Consider the following 21642-nt stretch of genomic DNA (forward strand, 5'->3'; position numbering starts at 1 on the left):
GGAAATAGTTTGATGACACCGGTATTGAAAAGTTGTATATTCTGATTAATGTAGAACAGACGGTTCGGGATAATTTTAAATTGAGCGGTACTCTCTTGTGCAATATGCATGCATCAGGATTTCCACGAAATTCACAAAAACTACTAAGCTCAATTTTCTCGCAGTCTACATGCATGAATAAACAAAAACAGTGTAATAAAAAAAAGGGTGCATGTACTTATGTACGCGCGTAAGAAGTTATACTTTATTTTATTAAAATTATTTCTTTTTTTTATTTAAATTTTAATCAACTTGAAAAAAAATCGATTAAACAACATCTTCAAACACGCATATTGGACATCCCTTTTCTTGACATCGTATAAATTCGGTAATTCTCGGTACGGTTCGGAAAGTTCACCTGCGGCTATATTCAGTCTCGCCAAGTTACGTTGGTCGTATTGTAATTAGCGATTTAGTGGGCAACTTCATTCTGTTAATTTTGTGTCACGGTGCGCGCGCATCGTAAAATTTCACTCTCATCAATTTTTCTTATCGCGCCTAAAGAAGTACAACTTCAAAAAACTAAACAATACTTAATAAAATCTGGTGACCAATCAAAGTGAATTTAGTAGGACCTGACACAAATTAAAATTGACTTACATTATCGTTAGTTATTTACCTTCGATGTCAGTTGTACCTCTGTCGAGCACGTATCCAGTGTGTGTATCTAGGATACTTTCAGACACTGGAATCGGCCACATAATAACTCCATCCATTTGACATCCTAAAATTGAAATAATTATAAACTAATGTAATAACTAGCACTGACTCTATGTGAAATTGATTAAACATTTGTAAAACCTAAAGAGTATGATAATTTATTTATAATTTTCTAATCGCTCTTTGAGATTTCTGAGACCTTATTGTATTTGTTTCAATAATATCACAAAATATTTTTAATATTACCACTTAAATGGAACAACGTACATATATGCTGTAATTTTTCAAGCCACACACAAACCAGAGATAAAAATTTCGGCTTTACGTGTATTGTAGGTTTTTTGAACGGGCAATTTCTACGAAAATATTGCATAAACCTATTTCTTCCGTGCATATTGTTTTAAAAAGTAGTACACCGTAAGAAAATATTTTACTGCTTTACGCGTGTATCAAATTTGTTAAAAAAAAACAAATGTTAACTTTTTTATTTTATTTTTATTGATTAGATGGGTGGATGAGCCCCCAGCCCACCTGGTGTTAAGTGGTTACTGAAGCCCATAGACATCCACAATGTAAATGGGCCACCCACCTTGAGATATAAGTTCTAAGGTCTCAGTATAGTTACAACGACTGCCCCACCCTTCAAACCGAAACGCATTATATTGCACGGCAGAACTATATAGGCAAGGGTGGTGGCACCTAATCGCACGAACTCACAAGAGGTCCTACCACCAGTTCGCATGTATCCAGTTTGTTTAAAAGAAAGTAAATGCTTAAAGTATTATCCTCATTATCTGTTTTAGTGCACCAAACTACATTACCGTTCAATTATCAAAGCCATTCATAGTCGATAACAATGAATTTATCTAACATTCGCTTATCAGATGATTGCTCGTCCTTTCTCTTATAAAACTGAACAGAAATTGGGTTTTGACGAGTTTTACATTCTATTAATATGTTTGCGAAAAGTTTTACTTCTCTTAATTTAAAATAAAATACCTATAATTTAGGTATTAACACATTCTTTGAAATTCTAAATTGAATTGTTTAGATATAAGCTTATTCTTTAATACTAATGCAAAAGGCCGTGGAAATTATAATCGAAATATATTTTAAAATGTTCAAGCAATTGGATGTGATGCAAAACTAAATAACTACATATGAATTGACTGTCTCTTGGGCTAAGTACTGTATCCGGGCTTAACTGATATAGTATTAGGTATACTTGGTTGTCCCGTGCGTGTTTCATGTAAAAAAATAAAATAAAATAAACCCACAACGCAGGAAATAAATCTTAGCGCGGGGACTTTAAATTTAGAACGTTTTTATACTATTATTAAATTAATAAACATAATAAATCCGGATATACATACAAAACCGAAGTCATGAGCTCATTACAAAGACGTAGTGTGTGATAATAAGCGCTTATCAAAAATGCTTAGTTAATATTTTTTCAATAACTGCTTCACAGGAAGTATCGCTTCCTTGTTTTCCTATCGTTTCACTGTGATTAAATTAGTTTGAAAATTCCTTCAATTAAATAGTAAGACCTTATGAAGAAAAAAAACCTCAATTTCAAAACAATTTCAAACTTCAGTTTCGAATATTTAAAAATAGGTTCAAATAAACATTAGTTGGTCTTACCATGGGTTGTTTTAATTGATGAAGCAATTGTCAATATAAAGAGAAAGTACATCCACCAAATATATTCACTTGTTTTTCGAGCCATTGTTTCGTATTCACATCCCTAAAACGCAATGAAGCAATGAATTTCGATTTGTATGTCGTATATTGATATCACATTCCAATTAACTTACCTACAACAATTACAGATTAACCAAAACATATAATTCGAACTAAAATATTTATAATACAATCCTAATGCCGAATTAAGCTTAACAATTAAAAAAAATGGATTGAAATTCGACAAAACACGTCGAATTCAAAAAAATACGTACACAAAACTGTGAATATCGCTGAAATTCGTAAAGATTAACATACATATCTATCGATTGATATCTTTGCGAGGAAATATTGTGATACTATTATCTTATAACTGATAAAATTTCAGACGTAGCTCAAAATAATAATATATATTTCCGCTAAGCATGATTAATTTGGAAAAGTCCTTTACGAGGTTCCGTTCTATGTTTGAACTATAGTAGTACTTGACTATGAATATTGAGCTAACTTCTAAACATCAAAGTTTATGGGACACGTGGGCTTAATGTTATATCAACAGTGTTAAGTACACGTCTGGCTTGCGTCAACTTCACCAAACTTCTCTGGTGTTTCATTAATTTTCGCTATGGAATTAATTTGCTGAAATTATTGAAAAGGTGTTCAGAAATAGAACTTAATATTAATTCTAATTGAATAACGAATAAACGAATTAATTTTTAAGATGCGACTTCCTATTTTTTAAACATTCAGTTTCGTTATTTTTTTACTTAAGCCTCATGTTTCAGAGTCATTCACGATGTGTGTTTATGGACTTCAGAAACCGCTTAAAACCACATGTGCTCTGAGTTCGTTTACCCATCTACGCAATAAATAAACAAAAAATAGCTATCCGGCCACTTTGGTTGTAAACAATATTGACAGAAAGTGAATAAAAGTGAAAGTGTAAAAGTAGTAAAAGTGAAAAAACCCTTTTTTTATGTGAAACATCTATAGCCGCACGTAAAACCGATTTCTGGCGTGGCGACGCATGCCATGGCGACGCGTCGCCACGCTATATGATGGTCTATATATACAGTCTACATGCAGTAGTGTGTACGGTGTGGCGACGCGTCGCCATGCGCAATCGACTGTGCGATTCTCTCCCACTCGATCCGGCGTTAAGCCATCTCTCTCGCTACACTGATCCTATAGTGTATACTCCGTAGTGTATACAGTGTTGTTTACTACAGTACACATAACCTGTGTTTTACTTGAAAACAAATTATTTTTTCGTAATATTTTATTTTATCATTATGTCATATTTAGTTCCTATCACAATCTGTTCTTTTCTGCATATTACTTTTACAAAATAATGTAGATATTTCACATCTGCCAGGCGTGCCATGATGGCTCACATTTTTTTGTTATTTGAATTGTTTCCAAATTTTGAAATAGCCTAATCGCGAATTCGAATCTTCTGTAAATTTTCCTAGATATCATTACAAATTCTAGGCCTCCTCACATGAACTGGGAAACTCGAAGAAGTAAGAATTTTCAGGATTTTGAATTCAATTTACTAAATTTTTCTATTAATTATTCAAAAAGCATGAACTTGCAACTATTAAGAAATTTAAAAACAGAAACTTTTCGAGTATTTTACTCTTCTTCATGTGCCTATCGATGTATTATTGTCTACAGTTATTATTACATCGATTATTCAGAGCCAAGTGTTTTAGGGACTTTTTGTTTCGTTTATGACCTAATTTAATGATAAATGAAGAAATTATTGACTTAAAAGAGATAATAACAAGGTCCCTCCCTGTGCGTCAGATTAGAATTTTAAGTACTTTGGATTCGTGCAATCGGAATGTTGCGAGAAATATTTTAGGTAGGACGTTGGGGGGTCGTATAAACTATTTAATTTTTAACTCATTGTGGAATAGAATAAGCAAAATAGAGTTATAGAAGAAGGATATTCTTGTTGAAAAAGTGAAAGGACGTATGTTTTTTTTTAACTTAAAAATCGTGTATTTTTTACTTAAAACGCAGCTACGCTCGTATCCCGAAGCTAACTTTTTGGGAATCTTAAAAAGGTTTATCAGAGTCATTCCAAGTGATAGTAGTATTTTCGAATTCAAATGTATCAAAGCTAATGCCAGTTTCGGTGATGGTTCGTAATAGTTCGAACAATGTTATTACTTCACAAAATCGTAAGCATAAGTTCACAATTAATTACTCGTAAGTTTAAATTTTTTTATCCGTTCTATTTCGAGGTAGTCTATTCATTAAGAAAATTATCATGATTCGGTCTGGTCGTTTCAATTAGAAAAGTTGAAGGAGTGAAATTCAATTCTGAAATAAGTTCATCTTTTGAATTACAATTTTTTTGTTTACGCAAAGTTATGGAACAAATTTTCACTTTGAAAATGTATTTTTCTTTTTCGGAACGGAATAACCACAAAAACGGGTATTCGATTAAATGAATGAGGGCTACAAAATGAAACAAAACCACTATGTAATGCGTGTAAACTTAATTTTTGTTTATTGTATTAATGTTTTTTTTAGTTAATTGGTTTAATGCCAGGTATCGACGGTTGTATAATCATGATTCTGCTCCATACTGTCTTGAGGCTTACGATTTACTGATACGTTTAAAGCCAGAAGCTGTTGTATAGGAAGGCGTGGCGAAAGGTTCACCATACTGGCCCACTGCCCGGCGCAAAGTTCTGGAAATTTTAACTTTTTCAGGAAATGCCCTTCCAAATACCAGGGCGATACACACGTTGGGGAGTAATCCCAGATCTTCATTTCATTCAAACGAACCCACCTGCAACGAGAACAAATGAGCTTTGTTAGGATGACAAAGATTATGGCTAGATTAAGCAAACGATTGTGATGAGCGTTTTATTTGGACCCGCAAAATAATAATTTGCGTAATTACTGGTGGTAGGACCTCTTGTGAGTCCGCACGGGTAGGTACCACCACCCTACCTATTTCTGCCGTGAAGCAGTAATGCGTTTCGGTTTGAAGGGTGGGGCAGCCGTTGTAACTATACTGAGTCCTTAGAGCTTATATCTCAAGATGGGTGGCGCATTTACGTTGTAGATGTCTATGGGCTCCAGTAACCACTTAGCTCCAGGTGGGCTGTGAGCTCGTCCAACCATCTAATAAAAAAAAAGGTTTGTTTTCTTTGAATCGAAAGGTAAACTAAAGCCTACTAAATATATGAAAATTACAAAAAGATATGTATTCATGTTCATAACGCAATTTCATTTCGCGTTTGTTGAGGCTGAGACTATTTGATAATTTTTTACATGACATTAGAGGAAGTATGTTTTTTTTTGTTATTTGCTCCTTTAAAAATTCCTTTACAATATAATAAGTTAAATAATGTTGGAACGAAAATGAGGAACAATTGATTACATCTGAAACAGCGACTCAAATTCTAGGCCAAAGTAAATGTCCGTCCTATTTACTTTGAGGACAATAACAGGTGACAAGTTGTACTTTTAATATCCTCAAGTAGCTGCTTCTTCACGCGCATTCTATGGAAATTGTTTAAGGGCAAGTATTAAACCAGCAAACGGACGCAATTGCGTAATAAAATAATTACCTAGTCAGGTCATAAATTCTGTCACATGTTTAATGTAAAATAATTGAAACAAGTTTATTCATTATGTAACCATTCATATACCAAAATGAACTTAACAAAACATAGATTCTTATGACACTAAAGTTTATTCAAAATGACCTCCGTGATTTTGAATACAGGCCTTCAATCTGCGCGGCCAGTCGTCTATCGCAGCACGAACGAGGTCCATGTCAATATCGGCGGCTGCCTTAATCAAGGATGTCTTGAGTGACTCCAAATTGGGATGAGGCTTTGAGCACGCCTTTTCCTCCAAGTGTTGCCATATTTTGTAATCTAACGGATTCAAATCTGGACTGGAGGAGGGCCAGTCTTCGTGCCGGATGAAGTCGATTTCACGCGCCTTCAGCCAGTCTTGTGTGCTCTTCGCTCTATGAGCTGGCGCCGAATCTTGTTGGAATACCCAGTGCCTGTTATTGAACATGGTATGAGAAACAGGTTCCACAAGGTTCGTCAGGACTGTATTTTGATACAGAATTGCATTCGTTTTTACACCTTTCTCACAAAAATGTACCTCTGTTAAGCCCCAATAAGAAACTCCCAACCATACCATGAGCGAGGATGGAAAATAACCTCGTTGGACACGCGGAATACGGTTGCTCGCTTCTTCACTACTGTGTGCGTACACCTTATCATTTTGTTTGTTGTAGCTCTCTTCTACGGTAAAAATTTTTTCATTCGAAAAAAGAATTTCCCGATATTTTTTTCCCGCGTACCGCTTCAACAAAGCGCGGCATCTCTTCAGTCTCAGGTCCATTAGACGAGCATTCAAACGATGTCCTGTTTTTCTTCGATATGCCCGAAGCCCTAAGTCTTCATTTAACACCCTTTTCACCGTGGTTCTGCTTAATCCTATCTGAAGGGCCAACAGCTTCTGCTTACGTTTGGGATTTCTTTGAATTCGCGCCTTCACAGCTTTTATCACTGCTGGGGTCCTATCAGACCGAGGGCGACCACTTCTTGACCTGTCATCTACACTAGAGTCTTCATTGTATCGTTTGATGGTACGATAAACGAATCTTTTGGTTACATTCAAAATTTTCAGTATGTTAAAAATTTGAATTGGCGCGTAACCGCAACGATGCAACGCAATAACTGCAACACGGTCTTCTTTAAGCGTCCACTCCATATTTAGAAAATGAGTAAAATTCTAAAAGTATACATTTTTATTTTCATGAACAATTCGAAATTCGAAGTCAATAATTTTTTTTGTGGCCAGCATTCTAAAAGAAAAGTTTTTACTGTGTGACAATACTTATGACCTGACTAGGTACAGTATTGAAACATATTTCGATTTACGTCTTGTCAATATATCTTAGGTATATATGTATATCCTACAATTAGTTAAAATTTCGTAATTTAATTACTTGCCAAATAAATTCGCAAAGAAATATTTTCTGTGAACGGGTATTTTACAATTTTTCTATTATCGAATTTAGGTCTAAGTTTCTGTATATCAGTGTTATTTGAAGAGAAACCTACGCTGAAATATAGAGAGCATGGCAGTCGCAGTGCCAAGGATTTCCAGATAATTTTACGATCGTAAGCTTCGGCATGTAATCCAGGGTGCGAGATGGCAGCGAAGGAAACATATTGCCATCCAAGTATCTGAAATGTAAAAAGAAACATTATTGGCATTGTTACATTTTCGTTTCAATGTATTAGTTAAATAAATAACAATTCTAGTTAGCTTCACGCCTAAAGTATCTAGTAATTATTTGATTGAGATTGAAAGTCTTAGTGTCTATTCAAATTTTATTCTGGTATCTTAACGCCATGATTACATCTGACGTCATAGCTCGTTTATGAAGCCGTTAAAAATAGGTAAGGTTTTAGCTCTCTAAAATAAAATAAATGTTTCAATACTTGAACTCACAATGTTGTCAGATTCTTCAGCATAGAAAAAGCTTTGAAATGTACTTCATATAATTTGTTTTCGGATAAAAGTAGCGTAGTAAGATTTTCTAGACCGTAAAAAGCAGTTATATTTATAAAGCGTAGTTTATTTTTAGATAAATCAAGTTTCTCCAAGTTGAAACAGTCAGAAAATGTGTTGTCAGGTATTTGGCTTAAAGCGTTTTCCTTCAAATCTAAATTACGTAATAATTTCAGGCTTTCGAATTCAACCCCAGCCAACTGAAATTTATAAGACGTAAGACGTGAATATTAATGAGACTTACAATAACAACGATTTTACTATTCACACTTACACTCATCAAATTATTATTGGACAGATCTAGGAAAATCAAACATTTCAGATTGTTAAATAATTGTGTCGGAATATTCTTTAATTTATTCCGATCTAATAATAAAGTTTCTAAGGACAATAAGTTCTCAAAGGCGTTGTCACTAATGTTGTTTATCTTATTGTCCGACAGTTTCAAGATCTGGAGGTTCTTCAGCGAAAACGTTCCGTTTTGGATATTTTGTATTTTGTTTTTCGATAAATCGAGTATTTGTAGAGAATCCAATCCTAAGAAACTATCTGATGGAACGTATACAACCCGGTTATTTGAGATATCGATGGTTTCAAGAAATGTATTGTTGGCAAATAGCTTTTCTGGTAGTGTATACAAATAATTGTTGGACAAATCCACGTGGAAAAGTTTTTTTGTTGACGTAAACGCTTCGCTATCGATTTCTTCTAAATAATTTCTCTGTAGACGCCTAAAAAAGTAAACGGGAATTTTATTTACCGACAAAACATTCTGTTTATCACTATCTTTAACTTATATTTAAACTCAATGTATTTTTGACACTTACAGGGTCTTCAAGTTCACAAGAGATTCGAATATTCCTCCCGGCAAATATTCGACGTGATTGTCGAACATATCTAGTTCAGTTAGCGCACGCATCCCTTTAAATGTGGTCTTGTGTAGGGTGCGTAGCTTATTTGACCCCAAATCTCTGAAATGTTTAAGTGAAACTTCTTTATCGACGTAGGGAGAAAAAAACGTATGTAACGTTTTTCGGTTACGCGCCATCTTATTTTCTTCCGTTACGCGCCATGTTTATTTTATTTCTATTTAGTTTGTTATCCACAGATGTCGCTGCACGTAAATTCAATAATTCCTGAATGTTGATAGACGTTCTCGTATTTTTCTTGCTAAATCATACCTACCTGGCGTCGGGATACCGTGATCATGCAGGCGGTGCCCCTGGGGTACGGCTGCTCCATTGCACTGCGGAGTGGTTGACTCTTGCGATTATTTTTATATTTTACTAGCTGACCCGGCAGACTTCGTACTGCCTCAATCGACAAATAAAAGACCTAAACTTTTATATAAAACTAGCTGACCTGGCAAACGTTGTGTTGCCTTAAATAAGATTGCTAGGGAAATTCTACTGTAGAAAAAAAAACCTCATTTAACCACATAATACATCGTTATAAACAAAAAAAAAAATACAAAAAATTAAAATTAAAAATAAATGTTTGGGGTGGACGGACAACCCTTTTCACTTAGGTATGAAAAATAGATAGTAGCCGATTCTCAGACCTACTGAACATACTATTGATACACAAATAAAACCAAAAAAACATGGCTGAATAATGTATAGTATTGTATAGCTCTCAAATATAATAATATTAAGTGTATAATCTATGATGTATAGTGAGTAAGTAAGACAGGGACTTTTTGGCGGGAACGCGAGGAGTGAAGTTGTGTGATGTGTTTTATTTTGTCTATTTAGTGTTTCTTCGGGTTTAAATGTGTAATAATGGTGGTTTATTAACTGTTTAATATCTGTGAAAGTGCACAAATGTGGGAAAATGAAACAAAGCCACTGGACGTAACTTCTCGGGATCCTCCAAAAAGTCCACTCAAAAAAAGTAAATGACCACCATTTTCTGAGATTATATTTCATCTCATTTCATTTCATTTAATTTCATCCTAGTTGATTAATGTCTCAAATTAATCATCTTCATATCATTTCACTTCATAATATCATTTTTCATAAAAATATGAATATAAATTAAAATAAGACATGACATAAAGTTCTCAGTTACCAGGTCATAAAATCCCATAAAAAAAAAGTAAGACAGGAGACCGGCTTTGTCCTCATCCCTACTACGTGATGTTTGCTGGATGAGTGGTGGCATCAGACGGGGATAGCTGATCGATTGATAGTTGATCAGTAGTTAACCGGCGAGGGCGGGAGATCAAATTCAATTTAAAAAAAATCATAATTAAAGGTACTTGAAATTATAAACTCTGAATAAGAATTTGAAGTACTACAATTATAATATTTGATTGCCATCTTGCAACCTTATTGCGGATCTGTGCATAGAATAAAAAAAATATTAATCGGGATGGAAAAATACGGGTTGATCGTATAAGAGTGAAAATTGAGAGTAATATGTTTTTTTTATTTTAAGCCATGACAAAATAAAATAAAAAACTTGCCAAAAAAATTAAAGTTTATAATTAACAAATAAAAAATAGGGGTTGATCATAAAGGGATGAAAAATTGAGAGTAACATCCGATTTTTTATTTTAATTCATGACAAAATAAAAATAAAAATGAAAATCTTGCCAAAAAAATTAAAGTTTATAATTAACCAATAAAAAATAGGGGTTGATCGTAGAGGGGTGAAAATTTCAGAGTAATATGAATTTTTTTATTCTACGTCATGACAAAATAAAAAAAAAATACGCAAGAAAATTTAAAGTTTTTAATTAACAAATAAAAAATAAGGGTTGATCGTAGAGGGGTGAAAATTTAGGGCTGTACGTATTTTTGTATTTTGTATCATAAAAATATAAAAACAAAATTTTTTGTCTAAAAAATAACAAATAAAATTTAGGGGTGGACCACCCTTAACATTTAGGGGGATAAAAAATAGATAGTAGCCGATTCTCAACCCTGACCGATATGCACGCTAAGATTCACTAAAATCGGTCGAGCCGCTTCGGAGGAGTATGGGAACGAACATTGTGACACGAGAATTTTATATATTAGATAAACTTAAACCAAACCAAAAGGAATCCGTCCGACGGGGGACACATCATAGGAAAAACAAATTTTTTATTTTTATTTAATACCGAGCATTTTCATATTTATCTACCTTTCAAACCTTCTCTGGACTTCCATAAATAATTCAAGACCAAAATTAGCCAAATCGGTCCAACCATTCTCGAGTTTTAGTTGTTAGACTAACGAACAGCAATTCATTTTTATATAATATATATACATAGATAAGTTTCACTTCTACCGTGTGTGACTTGCACACACACACATTTTTTCAATACTGTCAATGCTAACCGAAATAATTGTGTTGGTTATATTAAAATTTTCATAATAATACACATTATAATAGATAGCTTTCGTATGAGATAATAAAAACCAAGGAAATTGAGATTACTCTTGTCTGTCCAACAAAAAAAATATTTCGGAGGTCACAAAAATATTTGTTTTGGCAAATCGTTGTAAGAGCATTAATTATAATGGAAGTTAGCCAACCACGTACAATTTCGACTTAGCACTAAAAGTAACAAAACAAAGAGATCGTAAAATACCAAACAATATAGTATAAGCGTGGTGAATTTCAAGATCAAAATTTAATGCGTTCAGTTGGGGTGGTGTAAGATAAATACATATTTTATTACTCAATGAAAACCAAAGTGTAATCTGCAAACCGATTTTTGCGGTTTCGTGAATGAGAATATTAAAATTGAATATCCTATAGATTACTCAACAAACTAAAAACATACACACACAACAACTCTAGCATTACGATTCGTCTTAAAATCTTAAGCCCAGACCTACTAGATGTTTCGGCATGGCATTCGATTATCTAAATAACTTGAAAATAGAACGTAAACATTGTAATAAAAACTAATGACATGCAAATTTAATAGAATGATGTTGAAACTGACATGGTGAGAAGATCAGCGGGCGCGGTCAAGTCTCCAGTGAGTGCAGTCAGGCCGGCCCTCCAACAGTTGAGTGACCGTCGAGCCGCGTCGCATCTACACATACTTTTAGCGCATTGGCGCCATCGTGACTGTCCGAAACTTACTGTCCATGCTGTAAAGTTTGTTAATAAGTTTTATTAAGTTATAAAGATTATTATTTATCAATGGAGCTGTACGGTTACCGGGAGCAGAGACGTCATAGAAGGTGAGCACTGTCCACAATATTTCCATCAAATAGACGATTGAAACCTGACCGCGTTCACGGGTCCTACTACAAAATTTATAGCATCCATTTATTTTAGTAAACCTCCACCTCCACGCCATTTTTCGTATGTCGATGGTACTACGTATAAACAAAATTTTCCTCGATGGACCCACAATAATAATTTTGAAGTTTCAACTCAATTGGATGTATGATATGCCAGCGTGTACATAACAAACAAATCCACAAATATAAATTTTTATGTTTTAGACTATATAACAAATAATTTGATTGCATAGACAAAGCATTAGAATATTTATCAGCGCGATAAATCTTACGTCATTACATATCGTAATGAACAAACAATATAACTAGCTTAAGATTTCCGTCGATTTTTTTTAACATCCAGTAGCTATTTCGAATACCAATGTAATCAGTTATTCTAAGAGCTCAATTAAAGTGTTTATGGCACAATAAAGAAAGAAATGTTTACTATACAGTCGTTGATGTCGGTATTTTAATGTTTCTCCTGCTAAAAATGTTGTAGCAAAACATTCTTTTTTACTTTATAAATAAAACAAGATATTGTTTGCTTGTAGCTTTTTTACTTTTGTTGTAACACTACAGGATCTACATACATGTAGGAACAGTGTTATAAATATCTTTTGTAAATTTACTGAACTAGTTTTCTATAAGAAATTAAGAGAGAAGTCATCGGTGAAAAAAAATTCGTCTTGAAGTTGGTGAAAACTACTTTAAAAGATTCTGTTATCTGAAATATCTTTGTAGACACCGGTCAAGTTTCTAAATGCGTGTTAAAAATGTTATATCGGTACGTAGAAGGTGCATAAAAAAATACATTTTCGCAATTTAATCTACTGTAGTAAAATACTTTTCCGCTTACTTGATTGTTCAATGGCGCGGAGTCGTCTATCTAGTTGTCGCCAGTGAATGTCAGTAGTGCATCCCGGTACGTGCGGCTCATTACCGGCTTGACGCCCGTGTGTCAAAATATCGAAAATCTCACATGCATTCAATGAGCATTGGTCATCCGTTGTTGAAATACCTGCAAAATACTAAATATGAGTAGAATTGCGAATAAGCTATTGTAGGTAGTAGGTAGTGGAAGTAGTGGTAGATCTGCAGTCGAGTTTAAACACCCAAACGGTTTGAAAAAGTTACCGGTTCCTATAAATACCACGAAACGTATAGGTACGCGCTAATTGAGATAGATAGTAAAAGTTCTTTGTTTAATTATGCATTGACGTTATTAGTAAGTTAGATGCAAATGTAGAGAATTCATTAGACACGATGAGAAGAGGTATGTATGAGGTATAATTACTAAATAACAAAGGAAAGATAGGAATTATCACCTTATTACAAGTCAGATATTCCGACTTATTTAAACATTCCAAATTCAGGGGATACAAATTAAAACTAGCCCTGTATTGTGGGTATATTAAATGATCAAACTATGTTCTGATGAGAATTATAACTACACAAAATAATACACTTTTTGTTTGAAAACATGACTCGGCGGTACACAACATGATTAATTCAAACATAAAAATTAGATTTCTTTCCCTGAAAACGTAATTGTTTGTAAGGAAAGGAGACGGAAAATCGTGGGCCAAAAATGTAATAACTTGGAATGTAGTCTAAAAAATTTGTCATATTTTTTTATATAAGAATATAAAAAATCACCTCAATCCTCTTTCTAGGACCGGAGAAAAATGAGAAAGTTAGTTTTTGTCGGTATAACGGTGTGATCGATTTAATTAATCGATTACAGGATTATAAAAAGAAAAACATTGCACTAGGTAATTAATGCAAAGTAATTAAATGAGCGATTTATACTTATTGTTGTATACAAGTGCGGTATACGCCGGATTTAATTGCGATTATATACATAAATGAAGAAAAAGTCTATTATTACTTAACAAAGTAATATGATTATCGCTTTCAAATCGATTAAAATCTATTGTATTTTTGATGACAGCTTTGACAGTAAGCTGACATGACGTTTGTTCATAGATTAGACAATTATTTTTTGGCGTTTGTTGGTTTTTCTGCTCTACTCGTTTTGTATCTTCGACGCATTTTGTGTGTGTATGTATCTATCGGGCTGTTTTTATATTTTCAACGATCACTGCTTTATTATTACGGATTCCAACTCTGCCAGCCTTGTACGACAATTGCTTCTACACTGGACACCGAAGATCGCTCACACGTTTGACTTGAAATTGTTGCATTGGATACTGTTGAAATTATGGATCGCTGTGTGAATTGTGGGATGGCAATTCCATATTCCATACCTGATATTGATATTCATTCTTATTATGACATTTAAAAGATTATCCAATGGATATAATAAAACATTTACTTACGCTTAAATAAGTTATTATTCAGCTCTTTTAAAGAGATTGTAACATAACCTAACTTTTACTAAATCTTGATTAACTCGGCTCTCAGATTGAGAAAACTTTTATAATTTTCAGCAAGGTACTGATAAATCTGAATCTATTAATTCATATTAGTTTCATCACGTTACATTCGGGCCCAAAAATGTATGTAATCGTTTCAGTCTCCTTTATAGCTTTACCGATATTTACTTGGCATTGCGTGATTATGATGCACACACACTGACTTTGCTGTTCATATTCTTGGCTTGGCAGTTTTTACTGGGACTTATTTCCGTTTCGAATGATCTATCAGAAAAGTAATTTATCATTTTCACTGTATTCCCCCGGAAAACATTTCTCTAAATACAGTCGCTTCATCCTGACGGCTGGAGTAAACGGCCATGCTGCATATTGTGCGAACAATTTGCCACAAATCTCGCTCCAACTTCGACGATTAAGTTAGAATAAAGCGATTTATTTCGGAACAGCTTTATTTATTATAAGTACAGGCCTCAAAGTATGCGTCTCTCGTGAATTAGAAATAATTTGATTTCAAGGGCATACTTAAATGTTTTGTGCTTTAATTAATACTAGAGGTCCCGCAGTAGTCGAAATTCGACTATAATTAATTGGAATTGTAAGTTTATACACTATTATGATTGTATTTTATACTTCTATAATCACGAATTTCGCCAAGGCTACACTATAAAAAATATTAATAAAGACAAACAATATTTATAATCTATTCTCAATTTGACCACAGACGTTAAGAACAAAAGTTTGACAATAAATAGTATGCATGCGTGTGTGCGTCAAATACATGGTATGTAGTGTGTGTAATGTTTTCTTTATTGATTTAATGTATCTTTTAAGCATTATTTAAAAAAAATATTAGCCTTGTGCACTTCTTCTCTATATTCTCTATAAGTGTAGAAAATTTCATACTCCTCCGTCCGCGCAATTTTCGTAAAAAGGGATACAAAGTTTTTGCTTAACCTATTAATATATAGATTTATAACAACAGCGTAAAATTCTGATTTATACTAATTCAACTAATATAGAAACCAAACCAAGATTAATGATTTAACACAGGATATCAAATTCTCATCCAGTACCACTCTGGGTATTTCACTTAGTAATAACTCAATATATATTCTTCATTATGAAGCCAAATGATCCCCAGTCGACAATGAAGCCATCCTTGCTTGGGTCCGTAATTAGCACTATCATGCTGAAATTGCGGACGAGAATAGATGACGTCGAAAGATACTATAGCTATGGTATATGGTTAGCATCTGTTTACTACTTGAATACAATGAACTCGAAGGATAAACTGCTTCTAGCTGATATAATCTAATCATACTAGTACTCTTAAATAACATAATTTGAATAGTATCGCTTGGTCTAAATTCATATGGACAAAGCCCTAACTGGATGGATGATCCAGTAATGGTATTTCATCTTGTTGACATTTCTGGCCCATATCTATCTATATAGGTATATATAAAAATGAATTGCTGTTCGTTAGTCTCGCTAAAACTCGAGAACGGCTGGACCGATTTGGCTAATTTTGTTCTTAAATTATTTGTGGAAGTCCAGAGAAGGTTTAAAAGGTAGATAAATATGAAAATGCTCGCAATTAAATAAAAATAACAATTTTGTTTTTCCTTTATGTGTCCCCCGTCGGACGGATTCCTTTTGTTTGTTTTAAGTTTATTTTATGCAAAAGATAAGGTCTTTTATTTATCGATTGAGGCACTACGAAGTCTACCGGGTCAGCTAGTGTTTGTATAAAATATTATTTATTTTTAAGTAAGTTACATCATTGTTCTCCCTCCAATCCGCCTGAATGCTCATGAAAAATAAACACGTATAAAAGTTCTCCGAGGCTTTATTAAGAAATCAGCCCTAAAAATCAGTTCAGCGCTCTCAAATTCCAATTCTACAATCTGATCCTGCGAATTTAAACGCACGATTGCTTCGAAGCACAAGTAAACTAACTAGACGGTGGTATAAACGTTCGTTTATTGATTTGTTCTATTTATAATTATTTTTCCCTCTAGGTCTACGCTTTGAATACGAACATCAAAAGGCACATAAATAATTTAAGCTACAGACAATTTTTATTTCCTAATAAGCCACGAAAAATCATACATGGATGTATCATGTGTACTTTTTATTTTGATTTTTTTAGACGGCCATTATTCGTGCCTGTGACATCAAATGAAATCAAACATTTATTAAGAAAAGCCCATGATATTTTTTTGTAATATTCAATCGCACTTTGTCCTTAACCCCCAAACGTAAAAACACTGGGTGTGGGTTTCCAAAAGGAGATAGGATAGTCTAGGGCAACGGAGGCAATTCGTTGTTCCATCGTCTGGATCGGGAATGTAGTTTGCGGCTGCTACGATAAGATTGCTATAAGAGGATAAGAAGATGCACCGCTTCCTCGAAGAATCATTCTGACTCTCCGACGTTCTGACGTTTTTAAAAAGTCCTATTATTTCGGAGTACTACACTAGAAACGAGTCAGCTGGAATATCTATTGGTTTAGGGTTAATGAAGAGTTATTATACATAATAAATAATCACGTGCAGGAAAATCTGTGTCAGTAATAATTTTTGTACAACTTTGATTGGAAAAGCCTGCCTAATGATAAGCGGAAAGCGTCGTCTAACTACAACGTATATACCGCCTTTACGTGGTGGACAGTAAAAATAGAATTGAAGCTACGGACTACTGAAGTGGTCATATCTTTGCGTTCCTTCTGTTTAATTGCCATCTAGTATTCAACCAAGTTCAATCAAGTTCAATTCACCCCATTCGGAGACTCGTCCCAGAGAGCTCTTCACTTCAGACACAAGTTTTGATCGTCTCTCCTGCCCACACTCCGAGAGAGATTCTGATGGCCGATATATAACGCATCCTCCGTGCTGTCACCCACATAGCAATGCACGACTTTTTTTTTTCCTAGAGAGAGCGAGAAACTCAGTGAGCTGTGTCTGTGAGTTAATTTACTCGCCGAATCCTTCGTCGCAAGCGACGGGTTCGACGAGAACGATGACCAGTGCTTGGGGTACCTAAAAGGACCGTTAGTGGATCGGGAGGAAACGCCATTGATAGATAGCATGTCATTGATATATAGGATGAAAAGCGTAGGGGAGAGCATCGAGCATTAACGCCACCGTTAATGGTCGTGGTATCGGAGCGACTACCGACTAAAACAAACGTGATGCTCCGCCCATCCGAAAAGCTAGCGGTCCACTTGCAGAGTCCTTCAGAGATTCTGTAAGATGGTAGTTTCAACAGAAGTGCCTTATGCCATCTGAGAAATCCTTAAAAATATATATTTCCGGTCTGTTTTAAAATGTTAATAATTACGGGCTTAAATTACGACGCATATTGTGAATGTTAGGAACAAACTCAGACTTGCGTTACTCTATCCGTGTTGTTTCACAATTCACCGTGTCACCCATAGGATACCGTATTTTTATTTTGTGAAATATTTTAGTAACTCCATTAACCGTGTACGCCGGATATTGAATTTCCGTGGCAGTTTTATACGTAAGAGCACTAACGTACAGGGGGTATTTCTAACGTTTTCAAAAACGAAGAGGAACTGTAATTCGAGATAAAGAGCAGTAAAAAAATTGCCTGCGAAATTTTACAAGTCGTATATTATGTTTTTGGACTAGCTTTATAAATGCGTCGTTCTTACGTCCATTAAAAGACGGGCTCACTAAATATGACCATACGATATTTGAAAAAAGTATTTAAGCGCTGTTTACGTAATTCCAATATTCCATTTTATACTAGTAACTTAAGGGGTTCAGCTTGGGGAATTATGTTTCAACACCCTGTATGTTATAGGTAAAGTAGATATGTATTTTTGGGATAAAAATATAGTAAAAAAACGTTAATTCATTGAGCATTTATGTAATACTAGTGGTCCTCCGGTTGTCGAAATTCGACTATTATTAATTGAAATTATAAGTTTGTACACTATCATGATTCTCTTGTCGGGACTACTTCTATAATCACAGATTTCGCCAAGGCTATACTTCAGACAAATATTAATAAAGACAAATATTATAACATAGATACTATAATGAGAACCACAAAATTTTCAATTAGAATTCTCCACACTAATTGTACTGTTATTTACTTACCCAGGTGTAGTTCAAACATATATTTTTTATACAATATGAAATTGTCGTTTAATATTTTTAATAGTAAATAAACTTCATATTTCATCACGCAAAATTTACCGACTTATTGAAAAGACTTATTAGGCCAAAGATGTTCAATCTCATTGCATTTTTGAAACTAAACTTTGTTGCTTTATTTAATTAACATCTCCTATTTTATTTATGAATTATTACGTACTGTACCCAACTTCGACTACAACAACAACTACTACGTCTGAAAAGCGGAAATCTGCTTATTTTCGGCTATATTATATTATGGCAATAATACAGAAAATTTTTAGTACACATAGTACTGTGGATTTTCAACAACCATGTGTTTATTTAAATAAATATTAAAATGTTATTTAAAATTACAGACATTCATTTGTACTATATAACATTTTTGTGGACGGACTTAACTTCGTTTTCATTTCGTTAATAAGTTTAGCCCGCATTTGTAATCCAGTGGTAATCTGTTTATTGGTTTAAATTAATTTGGTTTTACTCCGATCTCACAAAGCTTATCGGAATGAGCTGAAAATTTGAGAGGTCTAGAAATATTAGTTTTTCCGAATGAACACAAACCTTTTCCTTCCAGATGAATGACCTTTAGCAATATTTACTTTCAACAATGTAGGCGAATTTTTTTCACGTCTTTGTGGTTTTTTTTTCTTTTATTCTTCTATCTATATATTTTTCGAAAACGCTTTTTAATAACTCAACAACGAGTCCCTTACATTCCTCAACATTTATTGAAACCCATATTAAATATTGAGGATTGCGTCGCGGGAACTTGTTTCGAATTATTCAATAATTTGATTCAGAGTTTAGTTTAATATAGAAAAAAACACGTTATAACAAACTGAAAACAATTACTATATTTCAAATTATTGAGAAAGACGTTATGGTCAAAGCTTCTATTAAAATTAAGTCAAAACATGTGCGTTGTGTGAAATTTAAATTGGAATAGTTTGTTGAGCGAAGACGAAATGAAATAACATTAACTTGAAGCGAATCAGGTTTTATTGGATGAATTGAATAATATTGCACTTACCTTTAATTTGATAGAATGAAAAAACGAGAAGCTGAATAATTTTCATGATAAGATAACTTAGAACAACTGCTTTGTCCGTACGCTACGACGTACTTTCTGAAAGTCTTTGTTTTATTAACAACAGTTTCGCAGCGGAGCGATGTTGTAAATCATAAAACACAATTCAATTTTAAGATTTAAAAATACTATGAATCTCCTATACTTTTATACAATAAGAATTTTGTGTAGACCTTCAATCGGCAACAGGGGCAACATACATTAAAAAATATTAGGCATTTCCCTATAAAGTTGCCGATTTACAATACAGGCCTTTTGAAACATAATTTATATATTGCCGTAAGCACTTAACACCTTTTTTTTTCCTACCTAAGCTGATAGCCTTGAGAGGCTTTGAGAGCTCACGGGGCTCAAACCTGACGAAGTTGCTAACACGAACCCTAGCAAGAGCCGTGCTTCACAGAATCTACCACCGGATCGGAAACGCGACCCACTGAGAAGATCCGGTGAGAAACTCAGTGGGCTGTGTCTGAGGGTTAATGTACTCGTCGAGCCCTTCGTCGCCGTTACCGGTGCTTGAAGTACCTAAAAGCACCGTTAGTGGATCGGGAGGATCCGAGATGACGTGTTTGGGGCGACGTCGACTGCTTTACATTCTTTCCGCAGGATCGGGAATGTAGTTACTGGAGGCCACGACGAGAGGGTTCTTGTGTCGTGCCGCTTTATCGAAGTGCATGACACGAGATGGGGCGTCAGCTCGTCCTACCCAGTAGGTTTGGCCTCACAATAGAGTAAACTTTTTAGCCCAGCAAAAAAGCAAAAAAATAACACGGTACAAACACAATTAGAACACAAAAGAGACGTTGTTATTTACTAAAACCGAGCTCTTCCAAACAACCATTAAAAGAAACCAGAATATAAATATTTAGACACAAGAAAAAACTATGTAGATTGTAATGTATCTAGAGACTAATTTTGAACACTCGCTAGATTGTATCTAGAGACTTATTTTGAACACTCTACTTTTGTATCAGGGACATATTTTAGTACAATAGTACATTGTGCACCAAGGGAGAAAAAAGTTGGACAAATGAGGAAATGAGGAAATGAGATGTCCTACATTTTTCCCGCGATGCACGTACTATTTTTTTCCTACCAGGCCGAAAGTTCGATATTGTAAAAAACTTAGCATCCGTGGAGTACCGAGCTGGGGTCCAGGGGCGAAACCCTGGCCGGGGGTAGAGGGACGGAGCTCCGCCCCCCCACTCATAAAAAAAAAAGACGTGTGGCACTCGGAGACTGCCGCGGTAAAGCTATATCATAGCATTTTTTATCAACTTATGCAATTATAAATCGACAATAATAATTTCATATTAAAACAACAATAAAATAAGATCCGGCGAGAAACTCAGTGGGCTAACTTTCAATGAATCTGCTACATTGTGAGTATTCCATTTTGACCGCGTACTCACTAGAGGGCGCTACATGGGATAGAGACACGCCTTTGGATGCTAGTTCTAGCTCTCATTCGCCCAGAATCAACGGTTTAGCTAGTTTATTTTTAATGCCACCCCAATCACTGAATGAGTAGTAGGAGTAGTAATAAAATTCTTCGACTAAGCGATAGAAAATGGCACGCCCAACGCATTGTAATGTGATATAATTTTCTATTTTACAATTCCGTTTGTCGCCGATAGATGGCGCTTGACGCAAAAGCTGAATCGCACTATCGTTGTGTTACCCACGAAAATATATCACATATTTTGATAGTACATAAATTGGTGTTTAGACTTCTTACTTTAAGCACTACACAAGCGCAACGTGTGAATGTGTTGAACGCGAGCTACATAGTAGGCGTAGTGAGGGGTGGA

General features: G+C 34.5%; 3 protein-coding genes across 3 annotated transcripts in view; 1 reads left to right on the top strand and 2 right to left on the bottom strand.

Moving 5' to 3' along the window:
• The window catches only part of LOC114251339 (uncharacterized), a 45357-nt gene extending 42691 nt beyond the window's left edge, over positions 1–2666 (bottom strand). Inside the window, exons 1-3 of the mRNA XM_089737019.1 lie at positions 2517–2666; positions 2344–2446; positions 659–763 (exon numbers count right to left, since the gene is read on the bottom strand). Coding sequence (XP_089593145.1) covers positions 659–763; positions 2344–2428 — 190 coding nt within the window. The 5' untranslated portion in view covers positions 2429–2446; positions 2517–2666. The remainder of the gene's footprint in view (positions 1–658; positions 764–2343; positions 2447–2516) is intronic.
• A 2211-nt stretch (positions 2667–4877) lies between these two features.
• On the bottom strand, positions 4878–19923 carry LOC114251334 (uncharacterized). The gene is made up of 8 exons (XM_028185555.2): positions 19775–19923; positions 13033–13194; positions 11888–12038; positions 8775–8918; positions 8222–8678; positions 7888–8147; positions 7494–7619; positions 4878–5188 (listed from the first exon to the last, which is right to left on the bottom strand). Exons 1-8 carry the CDS (start codon positions 19818–19820, stop codon positions 4936–4938), a joined length of 1599 nt encoding a protein of 532 aa, XP_028041356.2. The 5' UTR covers positions 19821–19923; the 3' UTR covers positions 4878–4935.
• The window catches only part of NGR-A23 (neuropeptide receptor A23), a 57049-nt gene continuing 47482 nt past the window's right edge, over positions 12076–21642 (top strand). Inside the window, exon 1 of the mRNA XM_089737017.1 lies at positions 12076–12131. Coding sequence (XP_089593143.1) covers positions 12091–12131 — 41 coding nt within the window. The 5' untranslated portion in view covers positions 12076–12090. The remainder of the gene's footprint in view (positions 12132–21642) is intronic.

This window comes from Bombyx mandarina, chromosome 22, assembly GCF_030267445.1.
Source record: "Bombyx mandarina strain Sakado chromosome 22, ASM3026744v2".
Lineage (NCBI taxonomy): Eukaryota > Metazoa > Arthropoda > Insecta > Lepidoptera > Bombycidae > Bombyx > Bombyx mandarina.

What these genes read in the sequence shown, in the direction of transcription:
- LOC114251334 (XM_028185555.2), bottom strand. Translation starts at nt 19,820, where the DNA reads ATGAAAATTATTCAGCTTCTCGTTTTTTCATTCTATCAAATTAAAG. An exon ending in CTTGTGAACTTGAAGACCCT is followed by an intron (nt 8,679 to 8,774) that starts GTAAGTGTCAAA and finishes TTACTTTTTTAG; the next exon opens with GCGTCTACAGAGAAATTATT. An exon ending in CTGAAGAATCTGACAACATT is followed by an intron (nt 7,620 to 7,887) that starts GTGAGTTCAAGT and finishes TTTACATTTCAG; the next exon opens with ATACTTGGATGGCAATATGT.